Here is a 19,378-nt window from a genome sequence, read left to right on the forward strand (position 1 = left end):
ACATGAGGAAGAAGCTGTGTCCTGTGTGGGTGATCCCACACTGGAACAGACTGTCCAGAGGGAGCGTGGAGTGTCCCTGCCTGGAGATGTTCCACAGCTGTGCCGTGTGCTCTGGGATCACCTGCTCGAGCAGGGAGCCTGGACCAGCAGGCTCACTGGGGTCCCTTCCAACCTCACCCGTTCTGTGATCCTGTCAATCATATGCTTCTTAAATATCTGGAAGAGAAGCCCAGTTTATTAGGAAGTGTAAAGAAATATATGCAATTAATTACAAAAGCTTGGCAATAGAGATACCATTTTATTACAGTATACAATGCTATATCCACTGGAAATGGATAAACAAATTCCAAATGAAACTAACAGAAAAAGCAAAGTGTCTTAAGATGTAAAGACCATCCACGAGCATATTTAGGTTAACAAACCCAACCATGTCCTGTTGTATATTTCAAGTTTTATTGATGAGAATGCAAATATAATCATGGCATATCACAAAAGCAATTCATAACATTTCATTAAAAGCTATTCCTTAGAAACATCTGCAATCATCTGTAACAAATACACTGGATATTTTTATCTTTAATCAAAACATTCCTCTAGAAGCCTATTATAGGTTGTTACTAAAAAGCTAATGCCAAACTTTACATTAAAGTTTGCAGAAATACCTAAAAATGGGCACATGAATCAGCAGGTATCTCATACAGCTTTATTTCAGAAAGTGCTCATTATTCTTTCTCAGGAAAAGAAATATTCCCATTTACTCAGAAGGTGTCCCCCAAAAAAATAGAGGGGCATTTCCTGATGGCTAATTATCCCCTAAAACTCAAATGAATGCAGATGTTTATTGTTAACACAAATCTTTTCTTTTAAATACACTCTCCAGTCACAAAATTCAATTTAATTCATTAGTGTGCATACCTGAGGTGCTATATTGCCTACATTCAGTTTTCCTGGAAGAGGAACTAAATTGAAACGAGCCAATACAGAATCTTTTGGATGATCTGTTCATCTTCTTTAAATCCTTCTTCCTTTTCAAGGAACTTGGACACCTACTGAAAAAGGGTGCAAAAGAACGCCACACAGCTTTTATTTATCCCTCATGTCTTCATTGCTTGCATCTGATCTGTTAATAAAAAGAAACAGCCAGTCTTAACACAAGATAAACTCTTGCTGTGTTTTGTTCTCTTGAAAACATAACCAATAGATATTTTGGTGTAGTTACAAGAAGGAGGGATAGAGTTATTTTCAACTCTCATCCACTTCCGAAACTCCTGCACAGCCAAGTTGTTTTCCCCAAATGTTGCTAATTAAACAGCAAGACTCTTTCATCTAATTCAATTTTTATCTTCTTTGGGCTTATAAGGTAACTTTGATGAGAATAAGGCCTGGAAGTTTATTTCATGAAGTGTGCATTTCAATCCGTATACACACGACAGCGTCCACACAGCTGAGCATGAACAGCAAAATATGGTTTTGAATGACTCACGTGAAAACTTCTTGGCTCTCAGCAAATATCTCCCTTCAAATATTTCCTCAGTTAGCATAAATGTTCTGTATGCCCACTGCAAAATGGGGAACTCAGCACCATTTCCCCCAGTAACAGGGAATGGGACCTGGGTTTAGACTGCTGTGAAACAGGTTAGTTTTACCCTACTGATGATGGGTTGTTACAAAATAGGGAAATAGCAAACTCCAGTCTTCTTTAGGAAAAAAAAAAAGGCAAAACTTCCTGCCCCCATCACCCCAACTCTGAGCTCCCTGTAGTGGGTCTGCAGGTGTCATTTGCCCCACTGAATTTTATGGCTGTGATTTAGGGACCAAACACTCCCATCTAGTGCTCTAGCAATGAGGAAATCAGAGTAAAAATTTTTCTTGAAATATCAAAGCCTTCACCCATTAAAGGTATAACTTGCAAACTGCACGTGCTTAGGTACCAGTACTGTTTCAAACCAAGCCCTCTTAAGCTTTTGGGGACAACGAACCAGTGAGTTAAAAGAAATCTTTAGATAAATCCATGAAAAATTTCAGCTCACAAAATTAAGAAGCTTAACAATCCATGAGAGTGACAGCAAAAAGCATCTGCTTGCTGTGCTCAAAAATCTACATCCACATATGTTTTGTCAGAAAGATATGATAAACATTTGAGATCTGTTTCAGTAGCTTGAAGCTACAGACAAAACCATCAACTCAAAGCCTGGAGTGAAACTTAAAAGGTTCCTCAGAGAGAAGCAGAGACTCTCAAAACCACAGGAAAACATCACTAATCAGAACTATGCCTGAAATCAGGAAAAGGTACATGACTTGGAATCTGCCCCTACGATAATCAGATAAAGCAGGGAAGGAAGCTCAGTGTAAGGTCCTGGTTCCCCACCACAGAATTCCTTTAGCTGGTGGAACAGACATCACTTCCCCACCCCAAAACTCTTTTAGCTGGTGGAGGACACATCACTGTTCTCCTGCAGGGCAGTAAATCTCTCTGCAAAGGCTGTTTTTGGAGAGTATTCCTCGCTCTGAAAACACGACCAAATGTTTTTGTATTCTCTAACAACACGGTAAAACAAACCATCTCTCTCTGTTCAGCAGTAAGGATTCTGACAGAAAGGACAATGTGGTGTGCACGGGTCAAAGAAGATAAATCAGCCCGGGGACAAGGCTGCTATCAGCTGGATTTGAAGGGGTGGAACGGCTCCGTCCCTGGAGCAGCGCTGACACCCCGTGGCTGCCGCAGCGCAGCACGCCCGGCACGGCAGGTTCAGCGAGCCCAGAGCACTCAGCACACACAGCACAAACCACGGGGCACAACGAGGACGAGTCTACCCAAACGAGGCCACACTCGGCTAATCTATCCATTCAGCAGAATGCAGGAGGACAAGGAGACCAGATCCTGACCAGCACACAACACAAGGATAGACATCAACCCTAATGCAGGTAATAAAGCTGTATGGAACACATCATCTCAGCTGGATCTCATGTTTTCCATGCAGTTATGAGTGTCTGCATGTGCTACGATGGTTATAGTGTAAGCTGTCCTTACTTGGGCTCTAGATTAAAGAACCGAGGTTGAATAAGCCAAACTAGTGTATTTGTTTGTGTACTTGGCTTATTTTTCTAGTCTGCTTATTCACCATTTCCTGATACGTAACATTAAGTTATGTAAAACCAGGACAGGACAATAATAATAAATTAAAGAACAAACTCAACTGCCACAATAATCAACTGAAGTTGGGAGCTGGAATTGTTTAAATTAAAGTGTTACAGTGTTTGCAGGAGTGTGCATTAATATTTCATAATACACACTTGTGTCAGGGAAGCAAATGTGATCTTTTGTGTACATTAAGGAGGTAAATGAAAGGCAAATATGAGAGAGAGCATTAGTACTCACTGTGTAATTTGATCTGACAGCAGAATTGGACAGAAAGAAAACAAAGGAAATAATAAAGAAAAAACCTTACAAAATGAAAAAGTTTAACAGAATGAAAATAGAGCAAGAGAATTACATATGATATACCTTGGAGCCAATCCACACCTTCTTGTAATCCTTCTCCTTTAAGAGCATCACTGGCACTGAACGAAACAAATCAAATTATAAAAACACAGTAAAAATAGCAGTTTTAGTTGAGTCATCCCTATGCTTATAATTTACAGAATTGCAAAGTAGCATCAAGTACCGTTTACTTTAAAGTTTTCTTCCCACGGAGAGGACTGCTTCTTAAATGATAGAGTGCCTTCCCCACATGGAAACCCCTTTTCATGATGTGATTTATTTCAATTCCAGGTTCAAGGTGGAGGAATAATTCCTAGAACACCTCTCCTTACATAACTCCTGCCTCAGGTGGTGTTATAAAAAAGATGTTTACTATCTACAACAGCAATGCTGAATCACAGAATCATTTAGGTTGGAAAAGATCTTTAGGATGATCAAGTCCAACTGTCCTCCCAGTTTCTACACACAGTGAGAATGCTGGAGTACCAGGGAGGGAGTCTAGGATTGTAACAGCAACCCTTGGAGTGTCTCTTCATATTAAGCTCCACTGAGAACAGTGCAAATCTACCCTTTGAATCACTGGGGGATAACTCTTTAAATGCCCCTCATCCTGCAGCTCATGCAAACCAGCAGAGCAGTGAATCTGGACTGGTACTGATCATTCGAGAAGCCTGGGAATTTGTCAGTGTAATTTCTGAGACAAAAAGCACTGACCCCAAAACAATGTCCTTTAAATTGAGTTTAAAATGAAAGGGCCTAAAATGAGAATTGCAGTTTTCAGCAGCATTTAGCCGCTGATTTCACTTTTATTTATAATATCTGGGTACTGCAATAAGGCAAAAAACTAACTTCTATAAAACACTTACAATAAAAGGAGAGTTTTTTCCTTGTGAAGATTAGCACAAAGTCCTCCTGTTTTTATGAAAGCTTACATCCTTCAAAAGAAAAGACACTAGCTCCTACAACTAAAAATGTCCTTTAATGTTACAGAGTACAAGGAGCACAGTGTCCCCCTGAATTCAGATGAGAACAGTTTATTAAATGGCCTTTCAAGAGGAGTTTCCTAAAGCATCTGCAGAGTGGAAAAAAACTCCAGATGTTTTATTGCTGATATTCTGAAAGCTGCAAGACAAACTAGCAGCAGCACTCTGATGACAATTCTGCCCAATTTCCCAGCAAAAGATAATGGTAGCTCTTCTTCTGATAAGAAAACTGCTTTCTGATTTCACCAGAAGTCCTCCATTTTATTATTTGGGTACCAGTTCTCCTGGGAAAACTTTTAAGGCACAGTCTACATGAATGCATTGTGCATTTCAAACAAGTTTCATAGTAAGTGTTTTAATATTACTACTGTTCCACATGTGGCAGCAGAGCCTTTCACCTGCTTGATTCTTGTAATATGGTAATGAGTGTCACGACAGAGCTAAAATATGAATGCACAAAGAAATACCAATAAAAGGATAGGAAAAGAGAGATTTACCAGATATGCCAGGGCTTGTCTTTGATGTTTTCTAGTGACAGTAACTGAGAGACTTTCACAGATGACACTGCATCCCTGAGGTCCATCTTGTTAGCAAAGAAGAGAATAGGCAGTCGACGGTGCTTGATATCTGGGCATGAGCAGAAATAAAGTATCACGACATTGTGAAACACTTCTTGATTCTCTACATGTGACAAGCTACCAACAACAGAGGAAGGTGTTCTGCTCACCTGTCGCTGCAGCTCTCTGCAGGGTGTGTCCTACCCAGGTGCACACTGTTGGGTCACATGGCCTCTGGTGCACGCTTCACCAACTCTGGCAGGCTTGGCAATCTTCCACCCCCTGTCCCCCTACCTTACCCCACACTTAGAGCTGGGCTGTGAGCTGCTGCTGAAGCTGAGGAACAGGAGATGAAACAACTGCCTACAAATACTGCACATCTCCGTACTCACTTAGTGAGGACTGATGTATAAAATGGAAGAATGATTGGTGTTCATTCACACCACGATAGTTGCATAAGGGTAGTCTGGAGTATCCTTCAGTATCCTGGAGTGCATCCATGACTTCACACAATTTATGCAATTGGAAAAAAAATCCACGTGTCCAGATATCCTTTATCCTACCTTCCCTTAAAGGACTTTTTTTTCCAGAAGCTGCTCTCAGCTACCAGTGAGAACTACAGCCCAAGACACACACACTGGCATTTTCTGGGATACTTACACACAGGCAAGCTTAAACCTCACTGATCTCCCCAAAAGACTAGAGTCACTGAAAGGAAACAAAACACACTCTCTTCAAATTTACAGATGTAAAACTACCAAAAAATTACCAGCACCAAGACTAACTCTAAGATTTCTTTTCATATTATTTATACAAAGGATGGATTTACAGGGTTAGAAAAAAAAAAAATCTACATTTGAGTCTATCAATCCTTGACAGGAAAACAACTTAAACACACATCATCACCATCCCCCTACTGATGAAAATTGCTACATAGGCTTTTTTTAAATAGTAAAAAAAAAAAAAAAAAAAAAAAAAGCTATTTCACACAGGAAACAAACGTCAAATGTAAGCCAGCTGCACCTGCTGATGGGGAAGGGGATGACCAAAAACCCCCAAAACCCAACAAACTGTCAGGGCTGAAGTGGTTTGAACGTTCCTAATTATGTTCTTTTCAAATTCCCTATTAAACCTTTCCACAGAATCAGTGGAGATAACACTACCTACCCATAGTCATTCAGAGATTGTAAGTGCTGATCAAAATGCTGATGATTTTCACCAACTATTTACCCCCCCTGGAGCTCTCTTTTCCTCTGGTATCCGCTAACACAAATCAAAAGCCTCAAAATACAAGCTCAGGGGATCATTAAATCTCTGTTTTGATTCCATAGTTGAACAGTTTTGTGTCTCCAATTGAAATTCCTAATTTATGACATAAGTAAATGAACCCTGGTACCCACAGCCTGCAGGTTATGGGCAAACTAAAACCACGGATACTAATTAAAATCACACATGCAACAAGACAAGTTAAACAAAGAATTTTCACTGTTTTTTTTTAAAAAGGGGTACAACCTGCCCACACACTCACAAATGTACAATCAATTTGCTAAATAAAGTGGTGGTCACAGAAATGTACATTGTTTCCTAATGTGCAGTATTTTCCTCACACACTTTTCACAGTTACTAATGGAAATCTAACATGTTCTAGTTGCAAGTAGTTGTGAATTAACACACTAAAAAATATGCCAGACAGTGATGTGTAATTTTATACAAAGAATTTAAAGTTTACAAGAATTTCAGTTTACTTTAGAAGCATGTGCTGGAGGTCAAGTGACCCAAGAGTCAGTATCTAAAAAAGTAATCTAGAGACTACCGCCTTCCAAAGCGCTGAAGAAATAAGTTTGAGTAAAAAAACATATGATACAGTGATAATTGAACAAGTAGTTATTTGTAGAGTGCACTGTCCATTTACATAAGGAAAAATAATTCATAGATTCACAGAACAGACCCATCTAGTACAACTTCTAACCCCATACATCCTTCACAGTACATATTCCCTTTCACCTGACATCCCTGGGGAAAGTCTGGCAAAAAGACAGGGAACTGTTTTCCTGAGGGATTGCTAAGATTTTCAGAGACAAGAATTGACTCAATTCCATTCAAAACTTAAGGAAACCCATCCATTTAAACCACTCCAGAAAGAGCATAAAGACAGAAGGATCGATGGGGGAAAAAGTAGGGTATGCAGGAAGAAAGGCAGAGCAGCAATACAAATAAAAACACTGACACAGTGAAGCACTCATATATTGATCCAGCTAACAGCTACTTTTATTAAACATTACTACTAGAGGAACCCTAAGTTCCTTGGTTCTTTGAGATGTGCTATATCAGAATCTGATAAGGCAGCAACACTGTTGCTGTACTTGGGCTGAGCAATTCAAGGCAAAAAAAACCAGCTGTCCTTTCCTGGTTCTAGGGAACATCCCAGATGTGTGGCCACAGCTGTGGCATTTTGTAACCAGAAGGCACAAATTCATAGACAACTGACTAGGAGTGACCTGTTATGTCAGCATTAATGACCCATTAATGCCTGCTAATAAACCAACTACCCTTTACCTCTCCCCCTCGGTCCTGTGCAGTTCCATTTCACCCACAGAACCCCCTCTACTGCCAGGGTAATTCCTGCTTTGGGACACCTGCAGTGTTTGTTCATCTCATCCTGCCCTTGGCCTTGTGCAGCACTGTCCTGTTAATGACTGCATTTGAAGGAGCCCATACCCTTGAATGTGAAATTAAGGAGGGCCAGTCAACTCCAGCATTTTTGCTGATGAACTCATGTATTGTATTCATGGAAAATGAAGTCATGGTAACATAACTGTCCCTATCAAATACTACTTTTCTTGGTTAGAAACTCAAGCCAGCCTCCCGTTTCTTACTTGCAGCATGGTGATCCCACAAGTTAAGGTTCCAAAAATAAGGAAGTCCAGGATTTTTTGACTTTTAAAATTCCTACATGCAGTTTTATGATCTGGTTAGGCAAAGTAACTACCTAAAGTGCTGGAAGCAAAAACTGCATATTGCTTACAGAAACATTGGAGTAATGTTGACTGTGTGGAAAGGTGAAGAACCGGCCAATCTGATAACTAAACAGGATGCAGTCTCATGTAAAAAACAAAACTCTTAAAACAAAGCCCCCCATTATGTATCATCTCATATCCTCTTCCATTTCTTGTATCCTTTAATAAGGAATTGACTGATATAACTATCCCTTCTTATTTCTGTCTAAAGCATAAAAAAATACAGCGAAGATGAAAAAAGAAATTAAGCATTACATTAAAGGAATTTGCTGTCTTCATGGAAAAAACAGACAGGGAGATAATTTTGTATGTGTTGGTCATCACACAAAGGCTCTCCAGCTTCCAACAGGTCCTATTCTTCCTCAAAACAATGCGACTTCTGTTCAGTACTGATTATCAAGAGACTAAACCAACTCAAGTGCAGACAACGAAAGCACTATCAATTTGCAGAAGTGAACAGGTAAAAAACCCCACAAAGTTATTGAAGGTTGTTATTGTTGCAGTACTCAGGAATGGCTGAAATATTGGCAAAGCACTCAGAAAGCAGAATGTGTCAGATCAGGGCTCTTCTTAATACAACGTAACAAATATGGACACAGAAGGGGAAAAAAGCCTCCTCACCTGGATGGTTCAGAAGGGTGTCAAGTTCTTCTTTGGCCACAACCATTCTTAATTTGTCACTGCTATCAATGACAAAAATAATGGCTTGGCCTTCTCTGCATGACATAAAAAGAGCAAAGAGGCAAATTATAGGTTCTCTTAAACTGTGAATAAGATAAGGCTTCAAAAGAAACACCAGAAAACGTCCAAACAAACTGATTTTTCCTCTAAATTTTTGTCATTGTTATTTACCATTAACATTTGAATCGAGTCTTACTTCTGAAATTCAATCTTTTGGTAACATGCATAATTTTCTGAGACATGAGGTTGCTATCTGAGTGACTCATACAAGGTTCAGTCTACAAAGACCTTCTAGAAAAGCTTATTTTACTCCTCAGGCTGAAAAATGAGCTCTGAAAATGCAACCAACTGCTATTTTAACAGCATGTGTCAGGCAGACAAAGAAAACAAACAGAGTTTTATGGAAAGCCTTTATTTCCTACACTAAAGCTAATTTAGATAAATTACCTTTATAGAAGAAAACCCCTGTGTCCACAGCTCTTGAACAATTAGGCATATGCAGGTCATTTTAACTTTTACTGGAGTCTGCATAAACAGACTTGCTTTTGTTTTCAATAACAGGTAAAAAACTCTCAACTGCTTCAAACCACTGAAACATTTTGCTGGCAGTACGACCACAGTGACAATGCACATACAACTATTCCACTCATTATTTCAGTATATTACTGATATCCTATGACTTGATGTTCCACTTACTGAAGCTTATTTTGAAAACCAAATGAAGTCTCACCAACTCATAATTCACCAGTTCAGTTACAAACACCCACAAAATATATGTATTTAATATTTTAATGTAATTTTCACTCCTGCTTCATTTTACACTTCTCTGAGAGGCCATCATGGTACATTCTTTACCCTGCAGCACCATCTACCTTCGTATTTTGATAAGAAACAACCTACTGAAAAGCAGAAATAATTTGACCAACCTAAGATGGCATGAAAAGGCCTACTCTTTTCTGGTGTACAGAAGAACCTTAACAGTAAATAAAGCTCTCTTATATTGGCTGCAAATGCCTAAGTTATTTTTGTGACCACAGAGTATTTTTTCTAAAGGAATCAAGAGAAGTAGAATGTATTTACTATCAAAAAATAACTTCATTAAGTGATAAGGATACAACATGACTGTATGTATACTTAAGACAAGTGTAGGACAATGTCCTAGAAGACAGTTTCCAGCCAAATAGAAGTGCAAACTTAAAGTACCTCAAGGCAATTACTTTAACACTTGATCAGATTTGATTTCCATTTTGTAGTTTTATTTATATTATTATTATTATTCTATTAATAAAATTTTAAAAAAATATTCAAATATTATTCTTAGAAGATAATCTCAAATATGTGCCTACTGCACTGGATCAGGAATAGAGGTGGGTACAAGTGCACATCTCACTGTCAGCATAACCTAAACAACTCCCTTCCTGCTGAGATGAAAAAGCTGTTTATGCCACACAAGGGATGAGTTACAGCATTAAATACAGCCATCACAAAAATGATTTGCTTATGAAGCACTCTGCCTGCATTTTGACAGCAGCCTAAGGGCAGCAGTTACTGAAAGGCAAAGATTTGGGAGACATTCATCTCACACTCCTGAACAGTGATGTCCTGGCCACACCTTTTCAAAATGATAGCATATTTTGCACAAGAGGAAGAGGCAATTAAAAAATACTATATGCTCCCTCACATTAAATATTAATATTTAATTAATATTATAATCTTCAGATTTTCTCCGTTCTATTTTTCTCCAAGCTACTTCTGTGTGGTTTAGTACTGTTCACCTTCTTTAGTTCAGGATCAGGTAATAGCAGTGAGACAACATAAGCAGGGATTCAACTTTCATGAGAAGCTAGAAAAACAGAAGATATATCATTTTCTGTTTCTATTACCAATAAGGCAATATCACGTGTGTTATACAGCACAGTGAATATCCTGCTCAATAAATAACATGTGAGAATGTTTCTTCAGGTTCTAAGGTACATGTGCCTTATCCTCTGAGGCTAATTTCCATCACCTCTAAAATCTCAGCCATCAGCCATTATCTTCAAGGTTTTAAGTCACCTACCTATAGGAAAACTGGAAAGCTGGAAACCTAACTCATCTTCATCTTTCTTACAGGATTGGTTTTCAGGTTTCAGCATTTAAATCCCATCTCTAGTATGTTCCCCCAGTTTGAAGCCAACAATTCAACCCCAAAAGCACACTGAATAACAGCAGAGAAAAACTGTTATGTCTTAAAAACAGAAAGAAAAGTGTATTTATCCAGAATGACCTTCTGTCAAACACCAGGATTAAGTCTTCTGTGAGTGATTTGTAACCACTAGATACGATGATACTCCTGTTTCAATAACATCCACAACAGTCACTATGAACAGCAGTGCTTTAAAATAAATGATGGGCTTACTTGTAGTAATGTTCCCAGAGGTCTCTGTATTTCCCTTGGCCTGACATATCAAACACTGTGAAAGACAAACTGCAAAGGAAAGAAGAGCGTGAGGGACAGAAATAAAGAACAAAACCCACAACCAAACTGTTTTCTTTGCTACTCTGGCAGAAAAAAGCCAGACCAACTTGAATCCTAATCAGCTGAGAGAAACTCCCAAAGGAACTCTGCTTACACTATCTGCCTTCAAAGCATCCTAGTCAGCTTTGCAGTCTTATTATAGAAATATTTCACAATGGAAAATGTGTTTCTTTATTATCTGAATAAAAGAACTGAGCCAATTATTTAAAGTTATATCAAGCACAAAATAAGCTCCTGTTCAGTCTCTGTTTCTATCATATCAAATATTGTTCATAAGGAATCAATGAAATTCAGATGAACCACGATTTAAAATCCACAGCCTGTCTGAAATTGCATCCCTAGAGAGGCACAAGTGTATGCAAGATAAAAGGATTAAAAAAAACCATCCACCTTCAGAAAAAAAGCCCCAAAACCACATACTGGTAATAACAGGTGAGCTCAGATGACCAAGATACAAAGAGTACTTTTTGCAAGTTTGAGCTTTCACTCAAACACCACATAAAGCAAGTCAGCTTAAAGAACAATATAAAAACATCTGATCCACTCCTGAAAGGTCTACAGAGGTGACATCAACCTGAGTATTTTCTATTTTGGGTAGTTCCAAATAGCTCCCTGAGTGGAGGCCACCCCAAAAACAGGAGATTTAAAAAAGGAAGCTCTCCAGCCATCCTTTCAGCTCTATGTCCAGACATCAGTTGATTCTAGAGTCGTGAGTTTGTCAGGGGTTTACGGTTTTTTTAGGTTTGTTTTGGCTTTTTTAAATAAAGCATCATTCTATGCAGTGTGTTTACAGGTCATCACCTCTGCCACCACAGGATCAGAATAAAGGAAAGCAATTTAATCAATTTATTCTCGGACAGCCAAATCCCAAACCTGTGTGATGTGTTTTACTGAGGCAGAACACACTTGTTGGGGCTCCTACAGAAATGTGAAACCCGTGGGTCCCACACCTGAGCTCAAGGAATAAACAATTTTCTTGCAGACCTTTCACCCAGTGAGGCTGCTTGGTTTGAAGACCAACTGCTCACATTAAAAATACACAGAGAAGGCTACAGAAGAACAAAATTATCTTCCCTCCTTGAAATATCTTTGTGTCATGACATTGCTTATCTAAATCTTAGTCTTCTTTCAACTGATGACTTCTTGCTCTGTTCCTTGGCCTTTGCTTCTGCCATCCTTACATTGCTAATGCTGTAGCCATCATTTAATTTCCCATTTAATGGGATTACACTGCACCCTGCTCAGGGTAATTCCAGGGAGAGTCCTTAACACAGGTTACCAGACTGAGTGGAATACAGCCCACCCCCTAAGCTCCTGTCTCTCCTCAAGTCTGTAACAGTGCCCTATTTGGGAATTCTTAACACAGGAATCGGATGCTTATACACATTGCTGAAAATCTAAACACTTCTCCCATTTAAAAATATTGTTACACACACCTAGTTTTACAGCAGCACAAAACACACAATATATTCTAACACAGTCCTAAACCATGACTAGGGCTCGTGGGTACTACAGGATTTCAGCACATTCTAATTAAGTTCTAGCCCACTAAAAGAGATAATTAAGTCCAACTGTTGTATAATCATCACTACTGCTAAGTGGAGAGAAAGGAAATAAAGTACTACCTTGAAGTCTTGAACTTCTCTATACTGAATCCTATCGTTGGGACGATGTCCTGAGTTTGAGCCTTTAAAGGAAAGAAAGCCCAGTCATGTTAGAGAATGTAAATACTGAAATGTATTTGAAATGTGAATACATTACAGATCTATTTTTACCCAAACTTTGCAACAGGAAAAAAAAATTCTACAAATCCAGATACTTTATATTTAAAAAGTTCTCAGAAAAATAAAGTAATTCAAAAGCAACATTTTGTATTTTCTAGGAAATACAGTGAACACTACTGGACAACAGCACTGAAGACATTTTAGCCTTGAGGGTGAGATTCCACCCTTCACATCAGTCTACCTCTACATGTAAGTGTGGCTATGACCTACAAATGAACAGGAGAGAGGCTAAGATGGAACACAACAGCTTGGAGGTTATGACTCAGGTCAAAGTTGGTGAACTTTGGAAATCACAATGTGAACCCAAACAAGTCTGCACAATACCCCAAGCCTCTTAGCTAAAGGAGGGCACATGCCTATCAAGATATTAGGCTGGCCAGACTGAGAGCTTCTCCTCACACGCTGCAGGAGTCTCTCTGACCTTGGGAATGACACAGCACACATGACTCACTGATCAGTTCTACCCAAATCACAGTGCCACTGGAAGACATCAGGATTTACCAGAGGGATGGGCAGTGACCTAAAGCATCATTAACAGATACATCTGATAAACAGGTTCACTACTGAGCTGGCCAAGGAACCTCTCAGCTACGCTGGGAGAGGGGAACAGCTCCTTTAAGAAGCATCGATACTGAGCAGGAACAAAGGTCACATCCCTTAGATCAAGAGCTGGCTGACAAAGTGACATGCAATCCCTTCACAGACCTTCCAGAGCCCCTTATTACAACCACTGCTACAAGCACTTGACCCCTTGCATTGAAGTGAAGGAAGCTCAGCTTATCCACCTGCAGCTTCCCTGGGAAAATGGCAACCCCACCGCCGTCAATAGCTCAGTTAACACTCCTGTCACCAGGGGAAATTTGTGTGGAGGGGTGTTACTTCTTCAGCACTTGTTTCAAATGCATTTATCAGGACCAGAGGAAATCACTGGAAGCAAATGGAGAAACACTTGTATTTGCCAGACACCTAATATATTGCTCCTGGGGAAAAGCTCTTCTTAAACAGGCTGGGTTGATCCAGAGCTCAGAGCCACCTACCCACTGAACTTACTAAAAATGAACAATTTTATCAAGTCTGATCTAACGGCATTTGCTGCATGCTAAAGGTTCTGCCATGGCTTGCATGCAAAGCCACCCTCCTAAAGCAACATGTTAAATGAAAGCATTTAGAAGTAAATTCTCATTATTCCATTTACAGAAAAGCAACCAAATTGTATTTATTCTACTTGCATAATGCCCTTGGGCCCTTCTCTAATGCCAATTATTGGGATCAATCTTGTTGTCTGCGTTCAGCTCTAGATAGGAATCCTTTGCTGCTGAAGGCATGACAAAACAACCCACTATGATAAAGGTATCACACATTACATAAATATACAATTTGCCTGGTACAAGTTGTAGCATTGCCCCAAAACAACTGGCAGCAGATAGCAAGTATAATCTTTGTTTATGAATCGATTCAATTTTCTGTGGAAGAATAATTGCCAGGAATGGAAGAATAACAGACTCTTCACCATGTCATGTTTTTGTAAACAATGCCCAGTGTTTCTCTTCAGGAAAAGTTACACGGTACTTAAAATAAATAAATAAATAAATAAATAAATATTGTGTCCTGATGTAAACAGCAAAATCAGTTTCCCAGGTGCATATAACCAAGATGCACAAGCCTTTGGCTTTGAACATGCCTACCAAAATTCATCTATTTATATTTCATAAACTTACATGGAAACAAGGTCCCCATAGAACACTATGCCATCCTAGTGGCCTGAAACAATTTTCACTGGATGAATGAATTGCAAGAACTAATGCTACTTATTTTGAAAATAATACTGCTTTAAAAATAGTGACGTTGTCCTTAAATGTGCATTATTTGCATTATTTCCTACTTTATTATTTCTTGGTTTAGCTTTTACTATGTACTTACTATTTTTCAGGTAGAGACTAAAATAAGCATGGTAAAGGTAGACAAGTTGTTATTAATTGTATTAATTGTAAATGTTTGATAACACTTGTATTGCAAACGCTCGACATCACTGCAATCCTGTAGCAATTATTTAAGTGACTTAAGAAAACTATTTCAGATCCTGATTTCAGCCATCACAACCCCTTCCTTATTAAAAAACAAATGTGCCACATTAACAGTGAGTTTTCTGGGAAAAGTTTCTACAGTATGCATGTGGATGCTTACCCTTAGTTTTAGTTGGAAACTCTTAAGACATGTTTTTTCCACCGTCCTAAATCAAGAAGTGACTCTGAACTTTCTTTTCCCTGGTCACATCTAGTCTAACAGCACGCAAACCCCGTTTCAAACACGCAGCAGCAGTGACCTGAGGATGCTACTCACATTTGAGGGTTTCAGTTTATTGATGATGGTCGTTTTGCCACTGTTGTCCAGGCCAAGGCACAGAACGTGAACCTCCTTCTTCTTCAGCCCCAGCCATCCCGCCAGCTTGTCAAACAGGCCCATGGCTGCGGCTCGGACGCGCAGGGATCACCTGCTGGTCAGGGAAGCAGAGCTGGAAATGGCTGTTGGCAAAGCTGCCCGGGCACAGGGCGGCTGGGCATGTCCCGAGCAGCCCCGACACTGCCAGGGCCGGTGCGAGTGAGCAACCACACAAACACCGTCGCTCACTGAGCACGGGCAGGCTAAGCTGATTACTGCCAGAGGCCTGGATTCCAAAGCACGCTGGCTGTTTATAGCCTGCCCGTGTCACACCATGGCCCTGATTCGCTGGGCAGCCCCAACAGGAGCAGCACCACACGCAACACCAGACAGAAGCAGCACCACTGCGCTTCGCCTCAGACTGCCAGGAGCCTATAATCCAGACAACAAATAAACCAGGATTTGTTACTGTGGAGAAGGGAACAGTATTTCCCTTCTCCAGCACCTGCTACATTACTTACTTCAGGGTTGAGTAAATTAAGATTAAAAAAAAAAGTAAATAAAGTACCCTCTGTTAATTCAATTCCAACTCCGATTCTGAGAGGTTTAGCCAATATTGACATGTACAAATTAGGAAGTCCTCATTCACTACAAGCAGCAGTTGATTCAAATAGATCCAGCAGACAGGAAGCCACACACCATAACCTTCCCCCACATGTCTGGTAGGTGCCAACCTCCTGTCTGCAGTTACCCGGCAGTGGCACATTCAGAGGAGCTCCCATCACGTGTGCCCTTGCACCAGCTGGCTGAGCACACTGGGCACAGGGGATAACCCTTGTCTGCCCTGAAGGAATTCCACCAGAAACAATTTCAGCAGTCAGACGACTGAAATATTTGAGATGCCTTCAGTAATACAGCATTTAATTAAAGTCAGAGGAAATTCCTGGAGTGGTGAAGGCTGCTTTTTCTCTCAATACAGAATAAACATGCAGCACTGGATGACTCAAGTTGAGAGCTTAATGACCCCAGAAAATCATAGCAGGAGGGTGAAAAGGAAAAAAGCCAGCATCAATAACAAGTCTTTGGTATCACTTCTTCACTAGCTAATTACAAAATGATGATTAACCACTTTTTAACAATTTTAAAACTTGGCATTTAGTAAAGTCACAGAAGCCACTACCTTTGTTTACAGGATCTTTTTAAATACAGATCCTCTTCAGAGCTTTGCATTTTGATTTAAGACTGGTAGTGACCGTATCAGTCACTGTGCAGTACAGCTACACGGAGTCACCAACATGTTAAACAAGCCCAACATTAGTTACAGCAATTCCCTCAGCCTAACTCTCTTCATGTCCCATTTGTTTTCTAACACATTGCTTTCTAACTCTGAAAGCAGATTAAGGCTGTTTACTATCAAATTAACCTGACAAAACCCTACTCCAAAACACATTACTTTCTTGTCCAACCAAGAGCCTCATCTATATATTCTGCACAAGGTCCAAAAAAAAAAAACAAAAACCAAGGGAGACACTCTGAAAATGAAAAAGGAGAAAATACAAGCAGTTGAAAATACTTGCAGGGCTTCACTTTTAAATCCAAAAGCCTAAATACACAACAGTTCCCAGCAACATATTAATTACAGCCATGTTTTTCTAGCAAATTGCCCTAACAGTTGGCACAACTGTTATTTAAGAACACAATGGGAAAAAAAGGTACCCTTGACTTCTTGCCTCTTTTCTCACATCGTTTTCCTCAGCTGTGAAGAGTTAGAGCAATTACAGCTGCTACAGGTTCCTTCGTTTTTTTGCCAGGTGACAGCCTACAGTTTAGCCTACATGTCAGACACGTTCCAAAATTATTTAAGATAGAGGTTGGTCCAGGAGCTTGTTAGCAAACTCCGTAAACCTTTATCATGGAATCACTGAATATCCTGAACTGGAAGGGACCCACAAGGATCATCAATTCCAACCCCTGGCCCTGCACAAGGACACCCCAAAATCAAACCTCGTGCCTGAGAGTGTTGCCCAAACGCTCCGTGAAGAGAAACACTACTCATGGAAATAATTAGCATGAGAAGTGAAGGAAGCACTGACCGATAGGAGATAGAATGCTAATTAGGAAGAGAGCCAAGTACCTTGCAGCCGAAGAACATCAACGCCTTCGTTCGCCAAAACGTACAAACAGCGAAGCGCTTTGACAGTAGCCGTGGATTTGCCGCCCCTTTCTGCGCAGAACTGTAAATAAACTGTAAATAATCTGTAAATAAACTGTAAATAAACCAAATACCTCCGGCCCGTGCCTGAGGATCGGCCTCTCGCGCACCGGGTGAGAGAACCTATTTCGGGACAACACCTGGGGGGCGGTCAGGACCGCGGCTGCCCGGACCGGGCTTCCCTCCCTCCAGCATCCCTCCCTCCCTCCCTCCAGCATCCTTCCCTCCCTCCTTCCAGCATCCCTCCCTCCCTCCCTCCCTCCAGCATCCCTGTCCCCAGCAGCGCCGCGCTCCGCGGAAGGCCCCGAGGCGGCGCGGCAGCCCGGGCGGCAGAGGCGGGCCCCGGGGCGGCCATGGACCCAGAATGCCGGCTGCAGGGCCGGGAGCGGGCAGTGATTCCCCCTCCCAATCTCATCTCTGCCCCCGCTCCCTCAGCACCCACCGGCTCGCGCCGCACCGGCCGGGCCCCCGCGCGCCGTTGCCAAGGAAACCGCGGCCCCGGCCCCGCCCCGCCGCTTCCGGCCAATGGCGGGGGCCGGCGCTGGGGAGGCCGCGCCCACAGCCGGGGCTCTGAGGGCGGCTGCTCTCGACACGCCCGTGGTGTTCTCAACACCCCCTGGGCAGCGCTGGGGAGTTCTGTTTCTGCACAACCCCTGCCTCCTCCTCCTCCTCGCACAGCGGCAGCGCCCACGGGAATAAAGAAATAGAATCAAAATCTCCATCCGCTCGGGAATCGCCGTTAGCGCAGGAAGACACGCGTTAACAAGAGCCGCACCGTCCCGGGGGTTCGCAGCACCGCCCACGCGGTTTGGCGGAGCACGGAAAATCTCAAATACACCTGTCACTCTACCTTTGGGAACAAAAGCAGCTTTTCCAGACCGGACACAGAGCCTACAAATACGCTTTGGGAATTTTTTTGTCCCCGCGTAGCACAGTCCCCTCAGACTGGTTCCAGATGTGCTGCACAAATGCAAAAATAAAAATTTAAAATGTAAAATGCAACAAACAAACAAAAATCACAGTAAGCTCCGAACGGGAGCACGTGGGAACCAAATCCCAGTGTCTTTTCTACCACATACTTATTTTATCTTGCTGCTGAAATCATCCTGGGTTCTGTAAAAGTGGGTGATGTGATGTCCCATGACACTGCTGCACTTACCGAATGCTGACGAAAAGACTGCCCCTTAATTTTGAAAAACTCGAATTTATTCAAGTTTCATGTATGCTGAATGCAGCCTCTCAACTACAGTCTCAGCTTCTGCCCTGGAGAGAGGAGGGAGAGCAACTCTGATAGTGGACAGTCCTTTTTGCTAAAAGCCCTGTCAGAAGCTCCCACTGACTTACAAAGCTCAAAAATACTACAAATACAACAAATATTTTGTCTATTGTTTGGCTTTCTAATTCCTGTTGTTGCTTTCATCATTATTAAAGGTTTGAGGTAAATTGCAGTTATGATTTCATGGTTTCCCTATAATCAGGAAGGTTCTGACTAAAAGATAAGATTCCCTCGTAGTGGCATTATGAGCCACTAAAGGCAAAGTAGCATAAATCCCAGAGTGAAATTATGGGAGGAACAAATTCTACAAGCTAATCAGGTTGTGGGGTACCTGTGTGGTAGAGGAGGCTCTTCTCTCTTTTCAAAATCAGTCCATATCTAAGTAGCAGCTCTGGATTCAATGGAGATCACAGAATGGTGAAGGCATTTCTGTAAGCAATAATAAATAAATAAAAGCAATAAATAAAATACTCATTCTCTATTATATACA

At 41.0% G+C, this 19,378-nt stretch overlaps 1 protein-coding gene across 7 annotated transcripts; it reads right to left on the reverse strand.

Moving 5' to 3' along the window:
• Positions 1-278: 278 nt before the first annotated feature.
• On the reverse strand, positions 279-18,148 carry ARL6 (ADP ribosylation factor like GTPase 6). 7 transcript variants are annotated; one of them, XM_050333676.1, is made up of 10 exons: positions 18,055-18,148; positions 17,535-17,634; positions 15,362-15,515; positions 12,863-12,924; positions 11,118-11,186; positions 8,660-8,754; positions 4,962-5,091; positions 3,506-3,561; positions 3,380-3,392; positions 279-1,120 (listed from the first exon to the last, which is right to left on the reverse strand). In XM_050333676.1, exons 3-10 carry the CDS (start codon positions 15,482-15,484, stop codon positions 1,084-1,086), a joined length of 585 nt encoding a protein of 194 aa, XP_050189633.1. In that variant the 5' UTR covers positions 15,485-15,515; positions 17,535-17,634; positions 18,055-18,148; the 3' UTR covers positions 279-1,083. The 7 variants fall into 7 exon arrangements, with proteins under 7 accessions (XP_050189633.1, XP_050189630.1, XP_050189628.1 ...); XM_050333673.1 differs by having other exon boundaries at positions 15,362-15,512; positions 18,055-18,147; XM_050333671.1 differs by having other exon boundaries at positions 15,362-15,512; positions 17,535-17,645; positions 18,055-18,125.
• Between the last annotated feature and the right edge of the window lie 1,230 nt (positions 18,149-19,378).

This window comes from Myiozetetes cayanensis, unplaced genomic scaffold, assembly GCF_022539395.1.
Source record: "Myiozetetes cayanensis isolate MyiCay16 unplaced genomic scaffold, myiCay2020 scf5-8, whole genome shotgun sequence".
Classification (NCBI taxonomy): Eukaryota; Metazoa; Chordata; class Aves; order Passeriformes; family Tyrannidae; genus Myiozetetes; species Myiozetetes cayanensis.

Coding starts and splice junctions, on each gene's coding strand:
- ARL6 (XM_050333676.1), bottom strand. CDS start 15,484: ATGGGCCTGTTTGACAAGCTGGCGGGATGGCTGGGGCTGAAGAAGAAG. Junction 12,925..15,361: donor ATAAACTGAAACCCTCAAAT/GTGAGTAGCATC, acceptor TTTCCTTTAAAG/GCTCAAACTCAGGACATCGT. Junction 3,562..4,961: donor GACAAGCCCTGGCATATCTG/GTAAATCTCTCT, acceptor TGTTTCGTTCAG/TGCCAGTGATGCTCTTAAAG.